This window comes from Scleropages formosus, chromosome 17, assembly GCF_900964775.1.
Source record: "Scleropages formosus chromosome 17, fSclFor1.1, whole genome shotgun sequence".
Lineage (NCBI taxonomy): Eukaryota > Metazoa > Chordata > Actinopteri > Osteoglossiformes > Osteoglossidae > Scleropages > Scleropages formosus.
The window spans coordinates 21,788,916-21,807,324 of NC_041822.1; the positions used below are offsets into that span (position 1 = coordinate 21,788,916).

General features: G+C 47.7%; 1 protein-coding gene across 1 annotated transcript in view; it reads right to left on the reverse strand.

Moving 5' to 3' along the window:
- Positions 1-14,282, reverse strand: part of hmcn2 (hemicentin 2) — a 63,559-nt gene extending 49,277 nt beyond the window's left edge. Inside the window, exons 1-14 of the mRNA XM_029259725.1 lie at positions 14,024-14,282; positions 10,354-10,424; positions 9,196-9,354; positions 8,884-9,006; positions 4,593-4,764; positions 4,244-4,350; positions 3,995-4,115; positions 3,644-3,907; positions 3,387-3,531; positions 2,995-3,116; positions 2,137-2,415; positions 1,909-2,050; positions 1,332-1,459; positions 84-197 (exon numbers count right to left, since the gene is read on the reverse strand). Of these exons, the coding sequence (XP_029115558.1) occupies positions 84-197; positions 1,332-1,459; positions 1,909-2,050; positions 2,137-2,415; positions 2,995-3,116; positions 3,387-3,531; positions 3,644-3,907; positions 3,995-4,115; positions 4,244-4,350; positions 4,593-4,764; positions 8,884-9,006; positions 9,196-9,354; positions 10,354-10,424; positions 14,024-14,282 (2,206 nt within the window). The remainder of the gene's footprint in view (positions 1-83; positions 198-1,331; positions 1,460-1,908; positions 2,051-2,136; positions 2,416-2,994; positions 3,117-3,386; positions 3,532-3,643; positions 3,908-3,994; positions 4,116-4,243; positions 4,351-4,592; positions 4,765-8,883; positions 9,007-9,195; positions 9,355-10,353; positions 10,425-14,023) is intronic.
- Positions 14,283-18,409: the final 4,127 nt, after the last annotated feature.

Sequence of the window (18,409 nt, forward strand, 5' to 3'; positions counted from 1 at the left end):
GTGGCCCTTCACTGCACTAGATGCAAGACCTAGTGCAACAATTCAATGTGTTGCGGCTCTACGGGAGCCCAAAATGACCTCACCTTTGAACCAAGATACCAGAGGTGGTGGGACCCCAGTGGTGTGACACTCTAGGGTAGCATCATCCCCGCTGGCCACAAGGACAGTTCGTCTCACGGCCAAGACACTGGGGGGCTCTGGGGAAAGACGGCAAGGTTGTAGACTGAGACAGGACCTCTGCTATGTACCTTCTTTAGGCCTTTGGTCTGAAAAGTGGAACCAAGTCATTGGAATAACGTAAAACTTGACCATGTTAGAACTTCAGCTTGACTGAAAGTTCTCAAATGATCTGGGCAAGGGTAAAAGAGCCAATGTGACATTGGGCCTCAAGCCAAGAAGCCAACCACACAAAACTCATGAATGAATAACAGTGACAGATAACACCACACATCACAGAATTATGCTACAACACAAATACATGCGATTGTTCTGGAATCAAAAGAACTTATTTTGAAAGCCATTCTTAATTATCACCTAAAGATTTTATATTATATGCAAATGAATGAAGTTGGAGCGGTACATCTTGTGGTAACAAAATATACTGCATGGCTGAAACACATAAAACTATGGGGTGCAATATGTCACTGAAGATCCACTTTGACATTCTTGTTGGGACCTCTTTTAGCCCAATCTGGGCGCCGTGAACGATGACATTGAGACAGATTCCATTGAGACATTTCTGACAAGAAGAAAAGACACATAGATGGTCAACAAACATGCCCATAGACTATTGCTGGAAAGAAATCGGAGAATCCAAGGCTTCTAGAAATATTCTATTCTTAATGGAGGAAACACTGAGTATTTTCATGCCTCTACTCAGATATTTAGAATAGATTTCACATGACGGAGCATTTTTGACATATTTATTTTTGATATGCTTCAGTTTATTAAAGGACATGTTCTGTGTTAGATAATGTTTAAAATGTAAACAATATGAGATTTTCAGTAATTTTCTTGAGAAAAAATTTTAATCCCTGAAAAAAATTGTAATACAGTTTGGATTTTATTTTTGAACTCAGGGTTTGTAAAAAATTAACTGTTTTTGTTGACCTGCAAGATTAAATTTGTTGGTCAGTGTAATGGGGGAAACTGTAGGCTTCTAACCAGGTCTTGGGAGACATGTTAGTTCAAGAGCGTTGAAAATAATAAAGCACCAAGATGCTGCCACGTGTGGTCGGACCACCGCTCGCCCTGGAGCCCCCTGACTGACCAGGGGGTGCAAAACTCAGGTGGATCCCTGCTAGCCTAGCGATGCGATGCTCCGGACCCACCTGCATAACCAAGGGAGACTGTTTGCATGGCTGTTCCGGCATAATTGGATGCCAGGCAGGTGTAGTTCCCAGCATCCTCTGGGGTGGCCCCTCTGATGATCAGGGTTCCATGTTTAGACACAGACACTCTGCATGGTACAAGAAAAAAGGCAGAATTTCCATGGGCACAAATTTATACTTTTCTGCATGGCATTTTTATTCACACATAGAAGTAAACGACGTAAAAGAGTAAGAGCTTCTTAACATAAGTTACTTTAGTTCATTTATTCATGCCTTCATTTATTAAAAACAAATGCAGGGTTGTTGTGGTCTAGAGCCTATGCCAGAAGCATAAGGCATGAAGCATGCTAAACTCTGGATGAGAAGTCACTTCAACGCAGGACAATCTCACACACACACAGATTCACTTAGACACTATGAGTAATTCACCAATACATAAGGTTCTCGATAAACTGAATCACTACAACTTCTCTATGTCGGCAAATAGACGTTTTAAATTAGAAAGGACAGCTTGATTTTAAATGGAATAATTGTTTGATCTGGATTGGGTCAGGAAGTGGATGAGAAAGTTCCGCACCTGTGCCTGTTCGTGAGGAACACGTTTCTACGACTCCAGAACACCTGCGGACTGGGAGATCCCAATGCCGTGCAGTTGAAGCTAACCTCTGCTCCGTGGGAGAAACTCTGGCTCTGGGGGGTAACCATCACAGATGGGGCCTCTGGGGAAAGGAATCAGCCCAGCTGGGCCTTAGAGAAGGTTTCACAAGCATCTGGGTCCAATATCACACCTGGGCCCAGGTCTCACCTGGGACAAAAAGCCACACCGTGGCTCTGCTCTCCCCTTGGGTGTTAGTGGCCACGCACTGGTACTCCCCTGCGTCCTGGGGCCCGACGGCGGCGATCTCCAGGGAGGAGTTCCGCAGCATCCGCACCCTCCCTGTGCTTGCTGCCTGCCCCAGGCCACGCCCTGCCCGGCGCCACGTCAAGTTGTGCCGCATGAAGCCTTCCACCAGGCAGGTGAGCACTGCCCGCGAACCTGGCAGCGAGGTCACGTTGCCAGGGGGCGTAAGCACTGGAGGAGGCTCTGTAGTTGGACATTGGAATACAAAGAAATTGGCATCTCTATAATGATTTACATACCAACTTTCTCTCGGAGTTAAAATGATCTATTGCTGTATTACAAAACAGGGACAGTGCATTATTAACAGGGACAGCTGGTGGCATAATGGCTAGAGCTCCTGCCTTTAGCTCCAAAGGTTGCAGGTTTGATCCCCATCTCTGGCTGTAGTACTCTTGAACAAGGTACTTACTCTAAAATTGCTCCAGTAAAAAGAAAAATTGCCCAGCTGTTTAAATGAGTTAATAATTGTAACTTTAAAAAACACTAAGTTCCTTTGGAGAAAAGTGTCAGATAAATGTATTACTGATAAGGCACAGGTGAATTTTCCCTTAAATATATCGCAGAAACTAATTAAAAGTATGGGGAAATATTTATCTTTAAATGCTGAGTACATGTTTTATTTTACAGACACTATTTTGAATAATTAGCAAAGAGAAAGAAGCAATACAGTCCATGAGGCCATAGACTGTGACTCTTGTGAAGTGTCCTAACGGTCAGCTTAATGGTCAGTCACTAACATTGCCGATCGCGCCTGCCAGTCACCTCTTATTATCAGCCGAGTCTCAGCCCGTCCCTGCCCCGCGCTGCTCTCTGCCACGCACTCATACAGGCCCTCGTCCTCTGCGGAGGCATGTGGGATTTCCCACAATGCTTTGCCAGAAGACCTGAAATGCAAGCAGGCAGTTCCGACTGGCAGGGTAGGAGGAGATAGGAGGAATGGACCTTTAACGGTACGGTGAATTCTGAACTTGGCGTTTGCAACAGCCCGGGTTTTCCTATAGTCAGCACTGTAACTGAAGAGTTTGTGATTGAATAACCTTAATGATTATTATGGGACCCATGAAGATACATTTATAAATTAAAAATTGGTGCAAGGTTTCAGTTCATGAAAGGACAGGTCATGTGGATCAGTCTGACTCAATGAATAGACCTACTGGACAGATTCGTCCTCCAGCAGCCTGACCTCGCTCCTCGAGATCCTCAGCCTATAGGGGATGTCGCTCTCCACAGAACACGCAACCACTGCAGGCTGCATATAGAAGCCTGTGGTCATACTGGGCATGCTCACTAGCGGGGGCCCTGGAGGGACAGACAGGTAAAGGAGTGTCAGCTGTCAATGTGCGGAGATGGTGGTTGAGGTGCAGCGAGTTACCGAGCGGACAGTCGGGACTGTTAGCAGACAGGATCCTGCCTGGAATGAGGTTTGTGTAGGAGACGCTGGACAGCCTCTGGAACCTATAGCCGTCAGCATCCCTGCCAGACACTCTGATGAAGAACGGCTCGGCGGGGGTGCGAAACTCCGGGATGTTCCAGAGCCCTCGACTACCCCTGTCTGCAGGCACAGGGATGGGGAAGGACCGCAAGGAGCGTCCGGCAGCAGACACCAACTCCGCTTGGCTCACGAAGCCCGGAGGGGCGAGACCCGTGCATTTCAGCAGGACGTGGGCTGGGACACCTGTGGATGGACGTGGAGGAGGAGTACACGGTCACACACATACAGCTCTCCTCATAGATGTCCATAGCAACCGAGACCAATAGGGACCTTGAACAGGGCGCTCCCGCGTGTTGTTGAACTCGGACACCGGCACAGTGGAGAAACCCGCCCGGAAATCCAGGTTGCTGACCCCGGTGACCCTAAGTGTGTGCCGCCCGCTGCAGCCCACCTGGAGAAGAGAGGAGACATTCTCTATCGAGCCCCCATTTGACAAAATCAATGTATAACACTGTGGTAAAAGGGCGTAATGACATGACAAGGTAATTCGAAAAATCTCAAATTCGGACTTTTGAGAACCTTAAGCTTCCAGGTTCCAGGTCGGGGGTACTTCACGTTCACCACACGAGCAGAGTTTGGAATATTAAGGAGTTCTCGGAGGCCCTGGGCCTCTCCTACTTGGCGCCCTGGATGCATGATTCAAACCAAACAGTGTGTTAACAGGGTTCTGCTCTCTGCATTTAAAGACACCAGAGGACATGCATGCAAGACAGCAATCCTGAGACAGGTGCTGGTGTAAAAACATACTGTAGATTTTAATGTATGTGAGTGAAGAACAACATGGGCAACTGAGGTAATCAAAGAAGCAACAGTAACAACAACACAAACACAACCCCTATCTGTTGCAAAGGGAGATCGCATGACTTACCGAAGGGATCTTTCAGCTCGATCTGCGGAGCAGGCCCACTGAGTGACACCGTGACCTCCTTCAGATTGGGGTCAAAGGGCACGTCCCACTCATTCTCCTCTGCATTCTCATGGTCTGTGGAGAGCAGGTGGACCTTCATAGCTTGCACAGTTTCCTCCACCCACTTGAGAACCTGTCAAGGATGGAAAAGGGATGAAAAGCTGTGGCATGCTGACCAATGGTAGGTAGGTAGGCAGGCAGATATATAGCAAGACAGATAAATAGGTCAGTTGGTGGATGGATGGATGGATGGATGGAAAAGTCTTCTTGGGCTTTTTTAAAGCAGGCTCTCTACTAACCCCAGAGATGGGCAACAGAGAATTACATATTCTCATCTGCTCGTGAACCTTTGCAGCAACGTTCTGCTGATCGCAGCCAGCTGCGCATCATCATCTGGCACCGCTTCTTTGTTATGATATCTTCTATGTCCTCCAGTAAACAAGTGTAAAAGGAGCCAGCTGAGCTGTGGCAGGCAACATGTGTCCTGATATATACAGTCGTATACAATCCCATCGTGGCTAGAACTCTCAGTCCATCATCAAGATCGGCGGTGCTCTGCTCCAGGCTCCATGACAAGGTGGAGGTCTCTGTCCCTCTTGGACGGATGCACAGACAGTACGGCTAAAATCCCTTGCTAATCATCCCAGGAGGACTTCAGTGCCGTTCATTTGTTTAATATGCAGAGTCAATTACAGCAATGAATGGCTTAACCTTTCTTTCTGTGCCATATGGCAAACTGTCCCCATGAAGCAGCAGCTGCTGGGGGATTTTTGGACAACTGGTGCTTTCTTCTCAAACACCAAACCCGTAGACTGAACCGACCCCAAGCGGTTTGGTTATTTCACATACAGGATTTGCACATACAGCAAAATTAATTCGGACAATTTTTTCCTAATGACGCAAAGCGTTGCCAAGCGTCTCCCCGGCGACACATCATCAACAATGTGAGCCATCTTTCGTGAATGACATCGCAACGCTGCAACATGTACTAAATCTTATTGCAAAATGTCACACAGTCATTCATTTTTACGACATAAATGTTAACAAGTGCAAACAGGGCAAAGTAAATAATTTATTGTCTGGCAAAATAACAGGTGTTGAGAAAGTAGCTGCATTCTTGAATTTGCTGCAGCCCTTTATTACTGTCCTACGGTTGGGCTGTTGTGTCAATAGAGCGAGTGGAAAAAGTTGTGTCAGTGCGGGGTGAGCCGGGGGATGGTTTAACACGTCTTACTTCACTTTTAATGATAATGCAAGCTGGAGCAAGCGGACCGTTTGACAATTCAATAAGACAGACTTGCCCTCACCCCTTGCCTGGCCGGCAGCCGTGGACAGCAGCTGGTTCCTCTCTAGGTTTACAACCAGAAACAGCTGTAATGGGTGCCATATGTGCGGCGTTCCCTGGTGCGGCAGGAAACGGCTTCCTGCCGACCCTCGTCGGCCTCCGACCAGAATCGATTTCGGAGAGAGAAAGAGGATTGCAGCCACGGACCTCAACTGACCGAAGGAGAGGAAGGAAAAGATGAGGGAGGAACAGAGCAGCTCCTGTGTAGACCACCATTCCAACCATCCTCAAGTACACCCAGGACATGGCTGGACCCTGATCTTAGGGACTGCTGAGAATCTGCAGGCCTCTATGTGGAAAACTGATCCTTGATGTAAGAAAGAGAATCTCTGGGATTTTCAGAGCTGCCTGATGGATGAGAAGAAGCTTTGGAGATGTTCTCAGGCATACACCACCAGCAGCTACCCAGCACAGTCCACAGATGGATGAAAATGCACATAGCTGGAGGAACCTGGTCATTAACCTTTATCACCACCACATGGGTCCCTCTCAATCTCTTCAAGGCAAAGTCTAAACACCTGAGCTGGACAGACAAATTGAGACAGACGACGCACCAAGTGGGCAATGTCAATGCTAAATCGTTAACTATTGCAATTCCACCACAATATTATTGGGTCCAGGGGTGCGGTGGCGCAGTGGGTTGGACCACGGTCCTGCTCTCTGGTAGGTCTGGGGTTTGAGTCCTGCTTGGGGTGCCTTGTGATGGACTGGTGTCCCGTCCTGGGTGTGTCCTCTCCCCCTCTGGCCTTACGCCCTGTGCTGCTGGGTAGGCTCTGGTTCCCCGCGACCCCGTATGGGACAAGCGGTTCAGAAAATGTGTGTGTGTGTGTGTGTGTGTGTGTGTGTGTGTGTGTGTGTGTGTGTGTGTGTGTGTGTGTGTGTTATTGGGCCCAGTGGCACAGCAGGTTTGATAGGTCCTGCCCTCTGGTGGGTCTTGGGTTCAAGTCCTGCTTGGGGTACCTTGTGATGGACTGGTGTCCCATCCTGGGTGTGTCTGTGGCCCTGCTTGGTACCAGAAGTTTCAGCCTGTGTGTGAGTGTATTACTGAATCTTGGACTTCTATCCAACATCCATAAAGGATAGATGTCCAAAATTCAATAATACACAGGGCAGTGCCCTTGACTGAGGTGCAGTCCACACCCTAATTTAGTACAGTAAATTTTCTTAACTCTCTTAATGGGCAAATCAGTCTAATAAGCTTGGAGTACAAATCCAACACTGTAAGTAGCTTTATGCAAAGATGTCATACAAACAAATAAATAACAATAACTCTCTCGGAATGGCTTGTCTTCTTGGGCAGGGCATTCTTACCCATAATTCAACAGCTCAAAATATTTCAGAAATTATTACAGTTAAAGCCATATATTTGAGCCATTAATTGCCTGGGCTCCTCACTCATTCTAAAATACTGTAATTTTAGATGAAAATATTCCCCATAAACGGTTCTAAACCTCAAAGTTAATAAACTATTTATAGGAAAATCTTTCATGAACAAGAGGCACAAGCAGCACTATTTAAGACATTTATTAATGTAAAAAATGTACTTTTAAATATCCATTCTAACAAAGGATATGTTCTCATTAATAAATACTTTCCAGAAGGTTTATAATCCGTTCAGAACCAACTTTGTCTTGTCAAGGCAGCCTCAGTGGAAGCACATTGAGAAATGTTGTGAGAAAGCTGGCCCTGAACCTAGAACTCTATGAGGTCAGGGGCAGCTGCGCCGGGGCGGGGGTGTAATTGATGATATCCGGGGTTTATACAATAAAACAAGCACTCCGTCTGCCCTGTGTTATCCCTCCTTCCCTGCTTTCTCAGAGGACTTTGTATATTTTATTTGCCTGCAGTTTATTAATTATAGATTACAAAGCAAGGTTCGAGCAGGTCATGTATATCCCAAGGGCTGTGCTAAACCTGAATAAGAGCATTACCAGAACCCAGAGTCCATATCCATAACCCAACTAGTGGGAAGTGTGTTACACCAGTGGTAATAAATGGCAGGGATCAATCACTGCGCTTCACTACAAGGCCAAGTGGCCATGAAGAGGAGTGGACTGTGGGCTTTGGAGCAGTGCTACTCACTTATATAGGTCAGTGGAACAATGTCTCTCAAATTACGGCGAACGCTGAGAAGGCGGCGGCGCAGCTGCGTCACAGCTGAACGCGGAGGTGCCGAGGAGCGATCCGATGGCACTCTGGGGCAGCGGAGGCGTGCTATGTGAAAATTGCTTCCTGTTAAGGGTGAGGAAGCGCTCTCCTGGCTCGATGCTATTTTAGGGGTCTTTATTTTACAAGCCATGGAACAATGACAATGGGGGGGGGGGGGTTGTTCCAATTGGCTCGGACAGGAGGCATTTGTGAAACAGATTGAAAGCTCTAGATAGGGAGATGTAAATGTACACACGCACACACCACGGAGTCTCTCTTTTCAGACAGCGAAGGGGTCTATGCCTTCCTCCACTCCCCCCCGAGCCACCCTCCCCCCAGCCGTCTGCAGCTCAGCCATCTCCTGTGTAGACAAGGAGGGATACCAGTGTCTCTCTTAGAGGAAGATCTGTCCTCCTTCATGTCTGAGTCACGAAGCCCTGGGAACTTCACTCATCAGGGTAATGAAACAGTTCCTTCTCATTGAACACTTCAACACTTCTTTCTGCACAGTTTTGGCAATATTTGAAAAAAAAAAAAACACCGAAAAGGGCTTCTAGTTTTCTTATACTGTCTTCAGTGCTTTAGCTCCTGGAAAACTGGAATCTTTTTTATAAGTGAAAAGCTAGACCATTGAAAATTTTATAATCCAACACATCGTGCTTCCTCATTATGAAATGTGGACCTAACCCTAATGCTAACCCCAACAACTAACCACTAACCCTAACCCTAACCCGACATCGGGATCTTGCGACGTCTTACCTCGTTGACCTGCTGTTTGTCCAGATGGAAGATCTGCCCAGAGCTGGTGGCAGCAATCTCTTCATAGGCTCTGTATCCAGGATGGGAACGGTCACCGCAATCGCCTGTCAGGACAAACACCACCTGGGGCACAGGACAAACAGTGGACGCATTCAGATTTTTCCCTGTTGAAGGTACAGCATATACAGTATAACAAGTTCCTAACCAAAAATACACATTATCTGAGTTTTAATTAGATATCTTCTACTCATTACCAATATTAGCATTAGGTGTGTGTTAGCAGTTGGGAATCTCACTACAAAGAGCTCAAACCTGCGACTGCCGGAGCTGCACCAGCTGCAGGACATCCCGTTTCAAGCGGTAGTCTTTGGCTCTGGCGTCTGTAAAGACGTAGATGAATGAGCCCGGTAGGGTCACCTCCAGAGCCTTCTTGATGGCCCCAATGCTCATTTCAGGACAGTCTCCTCCGCCCTGGAGGAAGGAAGGTTGGGGAGTGCTCATTCAAACCCACTTTCACACATTCACCTTCTATTTCACACATTAAGGTTCATTGGAATCATTCATTGCTGGGATCAGTGGGCATCCTGGGAGCTCGTCTGCTGTGGTTCCTGCTAGAGGTTCCACTCACACGGGGGGGGGGGGGTAGGTGATCTGCGAAATACATTACTCTGGAACACACTTACTGGAAAAGAAGGCAAAAAAAAGAAAAAAAAAATCTCCTGGGAATTCAAGTAGCTACAGCCGCTGCAGTCCATAAACATCCCTGTGCGCCGCAAGATTTATGTTGTCAGTCACAGAGAGAGCTGGAAACACACGTGTAAGAAGATTTGAGGGTATCTACAGGAAAACAGGCGCTGAGGAGTAGAAACGTGCCTCACCGGCACCCACTGCCCCTCACCCCTAAACTCAGACACAGGCCGTTTCCTCCATAAAAGTTGACGTACAACAGGCCACCAGATTCCGCAGGCGAGATATCTACAGACGTGTGCATGTGTGACTCATCTGACAACATGGAAAACATGGAGACTGTCTGGGAAACTTGTGAAGGAGCAGGGAGAGCCAGAAATGGGAGGACAACATGACACATGCCTGTCCAAAACTACAGGCAGCTACAGGAACCTTCAGACTAAAACCTTAACCCTAACCCCAACACCAATCCTAAAGTCCAACCCCAACCCTAACTCAACCCTAATCTTAACCCCTGATCCTAACCCTAACCCAAAGCTACAGGCAGCTACAGGAACCTTAAAACCAACCCAAACCTAACCTTACCCCCATTCCTAACTGTAACCCTTATTCATAACCCTAACCTCTGTTCCTAACCGTAACTCCTGATCCTAACTCTAACCCCTATTCCAAACCCTACCCTAAACCTAATCTTAGGTCCTAATGCTAACACTTCCCTTCCCTTCCTTCCCCACCACCAGCAGCCCCCAGGACGCTCAGCTCTAGACCAAAGATGGTGCCTACCTGCACAAACAGCTCTTGAAGGTCACGCTGAAACTGCTTCGGGTCGGTGGTGACGGATACCGGTCCAATGTCTGCAATGCAGAGGGAGCTGTTAGCAGTGGGCTGTGGCCACAATCCATCACTCTGTCACACTCAGCGTACCGGTTTCAAGGGGTTATCGCCGCAAGAGTCTGCAGCTTACAGGCGACAGCATGTAGAGATCTTGTTTTATGGGAAGCGTCTCGAGAAAGAACACGAGGTAAATGGACCATTCATCAAAGTGAGAATAGGGAGGAAAATTTGGAGATTAGAAAACACTGGTGCAGGTATCACCATTCCTGTTATCTGTCGCTATACAGCTGGTCGATACATCATATCTTCACTTAGCATAAATTGAACTGTCATTATAATATTAAGGATACAGAATGTTGAAGACACTTTAATTGCTTGCAGCATTGCTTTGTTTAACTCCACCGGCTTCTGGTAGCTGCCAATATCAAGATCAAGACTGATTGCAGTTTACAAGACGGTCAAAGGATCAAAACCTCCAGGACCTGGTCACTCCCTAAAACCCTGCAAGAGTTCTGAGCTCCTCCACCTCGGGCTGCTTGGTGGTCTCACTCAAAAGAAGTCCAAAGCCAAAGTCCTCCAATTCCCGGTTTTGGTCCGGATTTGCTCTAATGAATTCTCCCTGTCCTTCAGAGATGATGGATCCATCTCGGCATTCAAGAAAGGTCTCAAAATCTTTGAGATCTCTTGCACACCACTCAAGTGATGTGTATCATCAGATCAGGGTTATCGCACCAGCAAACTGTGCTTCATAATCATAATCATATGCCTGTGTCTGAAGCCCTTCATCTGTTGTACAAGACCCTGGTTATTGCCTACAAATGCATCAATAGAACTGCTCCTAGCTATTTAAAAGACTTGATCAACCGCTACACCCCAACCAGACCTCTCGGCTTGTCTAGTTCTGCTCGCTTGGGTGTCCTGCGCACGAAAGGTAAAGCACGGGGGTTCTCTGTTCTGGCTCCGTTGTGATGGAATGACCTCCCCTTCTCACTCAGAACTGCTGAAACTCTATCTACATCCAAGAAGGGTCTGAAAACTCACCTTTTCTGGACCCACTTTGCCCAAGATCTCTCCAGCTCATGTATGGTGTAAATGTTCATGCATCGTAACTTTATGATCATACTCCAGATAAGCCTTTACACAGCCACTACTCCTGTATTGTATGCAAATGCTTGTGTACCCTTAAAAAAAAAGAAAAAAAAATTGTAGGAAGGTGATCAGGATTAGTCTATCCCGAGTTTTGTGTACCTACTCGTGTGATGAACATCGGCGCATAAAGCGGAACAAACTAGATTTCTTTAAGAATAACATGTTTGCAACTATGTCTCTCTTTCTTCTAAAGTAATGTACAAATTGTATTTTCTCTGAAATGTACATCACTTTGGAGGAAAGCAGCTGTCAAATGCCTGAATGTAAAAATAAATGTGAATGCAAAACAAGAAGTGACCTCACTGGATAGAAGACACAATAGCATCATCAAGCCAGTAATGGTTTTTTCTGCCTTCTCCTCATGTTCCCAGGTTCTCCAGTTTTTGTCCAAGCAGCTTTACAATGATTTACCCATGTATACCTCAGACTAATCTTACTATTAAAGAGGGGCAGGGATTCACACCTGGGACCTGCAAATTACTGCGTGATAAATCTAACCACTACACTATCTGCTGTCCTCTTTTCTTTTCCATATCTCGTAAACCTTCAGAACTCTAGGAACTTTCTCCATACATAAAACACATATAAAGCATATTACTTCAGGATGTATAAATTGTCGTGAGGGCGTTTGGCTCGTGTCCACACTCAGCAGTGTGCCACCTTGCTGTGGTTCCAGTAGCATATGCAGTCACTGCTGTCTCCCTGGCCTCCAGGGACTCGACCCATTGCCAACATGCCAGGATGTGCTTCCTGGTGCCAACCTGCACTGGCAGCTGTAGCGGGAAGATCCGATATCTTTTCACGCACAGAAACAGCTGTGTTCCTCCGCTCTGCAGTGGAGTGGATGGACTTTAATCGGTCGAATCGTGTTCGGAGCGACTAGTGTGCTTGGGCACACTGGGTCAGTGCATGTCAGTTTGTGTGAACTCTGCATAAACCATGGTTGAGGTCCTAAGGTCACTGAAGTGGCTCCTGGCGATGAGAACTGCTTCCTGTCAATGTTGGCCTTCCTAACCCTCACGGGAGTGCACAACAGTGGACCGTGGAACAAGGAGAAGGCGCACAGCTGGAACCGTGCAAAAGTCGGCCCATCAAGGGGTCTCAGTGTCCTGGAGGAGAGGAGAGCGTTAAGCAGGACCTGAGTCTCGGAGAGCGGCTATGGGTGTGCGGTGAGGGGGTCACTGGGTCATTGGCGGCACACCAGCTTCCTCTCCAGTTCTCTATCCATTTTCTACTGCTGCCGATACATCTGTCTGATGGAGACTTTGTCCAAAGTCCCAGTGGTTCCACAGGGTCCCCAAGGGCGCATCCCAGCAAACCCTGAGATGCTTTTGAGGGCAGATTCGTGTTAACCCCCCCCCCCCCGCTAGGACTTCCTGACTAGAGCCCTTCCATTAGCAGGGGGCTTAATAGGGTTGGGTTTGGAGGGAAGGAGAGGGGGGTAATTACACCCTGGCAGGCAGCATGTGCTTCCACTCATGACTTGGAAACCCACCCCCACCCGAATTCTCCACTCCCCAGAAAAGCCCCAAAATCTCCCTGCCTGGACAAACATTGCATCCCAGGAAGAGGTCGAGCTACCTGCCTCCCAGGGTACTGGAGGGCTTTAGAGCAGCTGTTTCTACATTTGCTTTATTTAACCACCTAATACCAAAAAAAAACAAAAAAAATGGACATATATATTGGACATGTGTAGTGCGAAAAATTGACATTCACAAAACAAGTCAGTTGAAGTCTGCGTGGCCTTCAAAATATCTATATATCATACATGAGATGAAGCCTAAAGAACACTGCAGATTTAAAAATCAATCGTAGTATTTCTTTACCGAAAAGGTTAGAGAGAAGAATTAAATTAATGGAGCTGTTTAAAATACGGGCTTGTAGTTCCGACGTTGATGTCGGGTCAAGCGCTCAAATGATCTCCGGCCCTCCGTCATGAGGATGGAGCCTAGAACAGCATGGCGTAACTCGCAGTTAATGTTATTTAAGGGATTTTAACACGCCTCAACTCTTGTTCGATGATCAGCAATAAAGCTGAAATGAACCGAAAAGAACCACGGGAAGCTACTGGGTGTCTCAGCCAACGGTTCCAGTTTCCTTCTTCCATTCAACCACTGGGTTCATCCAACATGATCCTGGTGATTCGGATCTCTAGTGTCAATGCGGGAAGGGGTGCATTTCACACACCCTGGGCTGGAAGCGCTGGTGTGTGAACGGATCCTCACCTTCTCACCACCACCTTTACTCACCTGTCGGTGAGGTCACAGTGATCACCTCCATTGGGGGTTTCCTGGACACCTCTTAGTTGCTGTGTAATGTGCCGCGTGGATCATTCATATCAATAAATATTCAGCGTGCACTATCTCGATCAGCCAATTAATATAACATAAAGAGTAAGAGAAACACACACGTGCTGTACACGCCTTTATTATCCATCTCCTTTACTTCACCCTCCAGCGAGGGAACCCACCTGGATCGTGGAAGGGCACCAAGACGAAGTTCTCGATCACTCTCGTTCTGCGACTCAGAGTCTTTTCCAGGATCCGCGAGGCTCCGTCCACCACCTGCTGGAGGTCGTCGTACATGGAGCCCGTGACATCGAACACGAAGGCCAAGGTGGCGGCGCTGTCCGCGGGGACGAGGTCCTGCCGCGCCCGGCGCACGGAGAGCAGCCCGTTTGCGCACAGCAGCAGCGCGAAGAGGCGCAGCTCGAAACGGCGGAGGGTCATTTTCTCACTTTACAGCATCGAGGTCAACAGGCGTGAAATGAATCCAAGACGCGGGAAATGAAGGCGGCTCTGTGTTATTCTAGGCTTTTCCGTGCAAAATCCTTTGTGTTAACGGGCAGAAAATCCTCAGCGCAACTTGAGACAGCGAGGTCCGTTAAAACACGACAGCATGTTTCCAGCGGAGGTACGGAGAGTCCACGGGGAGGAAAAGTCCTGTCCGGGTGGCTTCGCGTAAACCGAGCGCGCGTAAAGACAAGTTTGCGCAAAACAAGAGGCGCAGCGCAGTGTGTTGTATGCATTCACTCTGTGTGTGTGTGTGTGTGTGTGTGTGTGTGTGTGTGTCCCTGCTTCTCTCAGGAAAAAATGCAGTGGATTTTCACAAAGGGGCGGGGATGGGGTGTTAAAACACTCCTGGGGGCTTCCAGCAACTTTTTTTTCTTTTTTTTTTTTTTTTGGAGAGTATGTGGCCTGTGTGTAACCTGAGCCTTCTGTCTCCAGGCTTCAAAACCCTCCAAAGCCACACTGAGCTTCTCAGAGCAGGCAAGCAATGCTGAATCATCTATCGGAAGACGTTCAAACGTTTTCGCAAAGACTCGAGCTCCTTTACACAGAAGGGAGATGTTCGGAGGGAAAGTGCCCGCACTTTACGTTACTCGAGCCTTATTAATAGCAAGCAGGCCTCCGGCTAATTTTAACCCCAGATTATTTTTGAATAAGTCACCCCGTGGAGTAAGAATGGAGGCGGGAGGACAGCATTCAGAGAATGACCAGATGGTTATGAAAAGGAAGTGATTCGGGAGAATGACGCTCCGTCGCTTCTTTATTTAGACAAAATAAAAGGCGCGAGCCGGTCAATGCATCACTGACAGTACATGCAAATCGCACACGTGAATCTCTTATAACAGCTCTTGCGTCACGTTTGTCTTGCTTTTGTTTCTCAGCTCAAGGCCTTTACATACTGAATACATCCTTAAAAAAGCAACGGTGACATGCAACTTGAGCTGGGAGGGGACATATCAGACGTTGGGAGAAGAAAGCCGATAGCGCAAATGCACAGGAAGGAGGGAAGGGGCTGTTCTGCAAGGCAAACATCTCAGCAACCTGGACAGGATGCTCCGCTTGCGGCTTTCCCCGAGCGTAAGCCGTCGTCTTTGAGAAGTAGTTTAATGATGTAACTCGGGACAATAAAATTTGTTTTTTGGAAAGAGCGTCCAGAAAAAAAAAAAAAAAAGTCAATGCAATCAAACTGAGGCATATCGAACCCAGCACATGTGTGGGGAACCCGGGTCCTCCAGCTGGGCACACTTTCCTGTACACGTACCGTACTTCTAAGCACAGCGTAAGTTAAAGTGCGGCATCAGCACTTCTGCACATATAACAATTTGAAAGTTTATCCTGAAAGTACACAAGCGACCCCCCCCCCTCCCCCCGCACCCCACGCGGCCCTGACAGCCGTCTCCAACACCCACTTTATTCCTGCTTCACAAAGACTGCCAAACAAAACCCTTCTCGTGTTTATTCTGGCGGAAAACACAAACGGTCCACAAAGTCAATCTTTGTCAGCGCCGGCGTGAATAAAAGATCCGTCGTCTTGCTTTTCCTCTCGGGGCGAGGAGACGGACGAGATCTCACCTTCGCTTTTCCTCTCCTTTCCTGAAACCGTTCTGCTTTTGAACGTACGTGCGATATTTAACGGTCCCACCTCGATATCTGATCTAAGCCCCCAACTGCGTTAAAGCCGACGCGACCAATAAGGAAACGCTGCAGACGGGACCTTGTCATTTGGCACTCCTGCTCCGCGACCCTGTAAATCCAAGTGTCAGACCTTTTTTTTTTCCACAAAAAAACTTCTGCAAAATTTTCACATCTAGCTGCAAAACGCCTTTGTTCTCCACGCAGTCCGGGAAGCGACCCCGAACTTGTCCGGATGCATTTGGCATCTGTTTTTTGGCCTTTCCTCTAAAAGCAGGGTGGTGTCGACTGCACTCTCCCCACATGGATTTTCCCACACTGTGTTTCAGGCCACCTGGGCTGAGCTGCCGGGAAGAAACGGTCGCCTCCAAGTGGAAGCACGTCAAACCCAAGACCTCCAACGGCTTTAGAGAGACAGCGACTGACGGACATCAGCTGGATCCACAACTACGGATTCGTCCGAATTCAACTCGTTTCTAAATTATGAGCAAATGGTTAGAAACGCTGTTAACTGCATTACTTTTTTTTACACAACGCATTTCATTTGTTCATTTATTTATCCGACGCTTCTCTCAAAAGCGACTCCCAATGTTAAGTTACTTACAATTATTTACCCATTGGGTAATTACCCCAAAAAAACCCCTTGGGTAAATAATGGTTATTTACTCAGGTGGGCTCTTTTGTTCTTCAGATTAAGGATCTTGATCCAGAGTACTGCAGCAGGAGGGGGGATTCAAACCTGTGACCTTTTGGTGTGAAGCCAACGCCTCGAAGCACCGCAGTATCAGCTCTCGTGTCTTGGCTCCTCTTTCGCTGAGAAGCACAAAGGGTTACACTGGTCACACCACAGTAAATGAGGAGAAGACAATCCGAAGCGTTTCGCTGTACCACTGTAACGGTGGCTTTTTCCCATCCAGTTGGTGAACAAAGACATGTTCAGATCCAAATATTTTGCATTTCTGTTTCTTTTTTTTTTTTTGGCAAAACACGGTCAGTCGGACGTGTTGGAGATGCTAAACGGCTGTGGCACAAATTGGGGTCCTGGCAGCTGAAGATGTCCTGGATTCGAAGCCTGTGACTGTGACAGTGCGGGTGAACACACACACCCACACACACACACACACACACACACACACACACACACACTTCTCCCACAGCCAGATGGGAAGCCGGTGATAAAACAGATAGTGGATTTTGTAGGAGGGCTGTGAGGATCCTGCTGCTCCCATACCGTGGTACACAGCAGTTTCAGTGACCGTTTTCCCAGCTGCCTCCCACAGATGAGGATCCCACCCAGCAGGTAATGGGCCAGCTGGACCTCACTTAACCTGACCAGTGGCTCTGTTAAGGACTGCCACATGACCTGGGTCTCCCCAGCGGCTTTAACAGCAGGTCGCAGGGGAGACCCGGTAGGAGAAGCATCTCCAGCTGAAGATGACCTTTTTTTAAAAAAAAAAAAAAAAAATTAAATCTTTCATTCATCTGAAGTCCAGCAAGTCCTGAATTTGAATACACAGCAGAGCAGGGTAAGCTTTACCCTACTTTATTTAGGAGGAAAAAAGCACAAATGTGTGGTTTCTACGAGGTGTACGTCGCTTTGGAGAAAAGCGTCTGCTAAACGAATAAATGTAAGTGTAAGTGCAAATGTTGCTTATTCATTCTCAGGTGAGGAAAGAGTCCTTGGTTCGAAGGGCGCGGGTCTTCAGGCAGCAGCGTACACACAGGCAAAGACTCGGTGTGGCGAACACACACCGCTGAGCAAAAGCAGAGAAAATCCTTTACCGATGGCGTAAGAGCCGGAACGCTTCTCGTCCGGAATATTCCGAAACGCTCATTGTGACGCATCCGAGAAGTAAAAGGCTGTCAGCTGCAGCGATTACCTGGCTACGGTCACTCCGGGCTCCTCGTCAAAGCAATGATGCGCCGCCAGTCGATTTCGCCATTAGAGCCACGAAATCTCAATTTCTCTGTAGACACAGCAATAATGGGGCCAATTATCTACAATGGATCCGGGGGGGTCAGAGCAGCGAGAGAGGTGTCCTTGTTCCTGCTCGCTGCTGCCCGTCTAGTCACCCCTTCCCTTTCCGATTCTGCGTCTGCTCGGCCTTCTTCTCTCGCAAAACTAGCCGTCGGACACGAAAAGATGCGCTGATCTGGGATCGGTCGGATTGACGCCGGGGAGACGATGCGGGAACGCTGCGTTGGAAGTCAACTGCGATTGGACATGCCGGGGGCATCAAAGCGCCATATTGTGTGTGTGTGTGTGTGTGTGTAGAGGATCTTGCTCCAAATCTCTTTTATTGAGATAATTCACCAAATCAGCTCAATGTGTGTTTAAAAAAAAAAAAAACAGAGAGTCATACAGCTCATACAGCAGGAACAAATACATAGCGCACTGTCGCCGGCCAGGAACTCAACAGTGGAGATAGTTAACA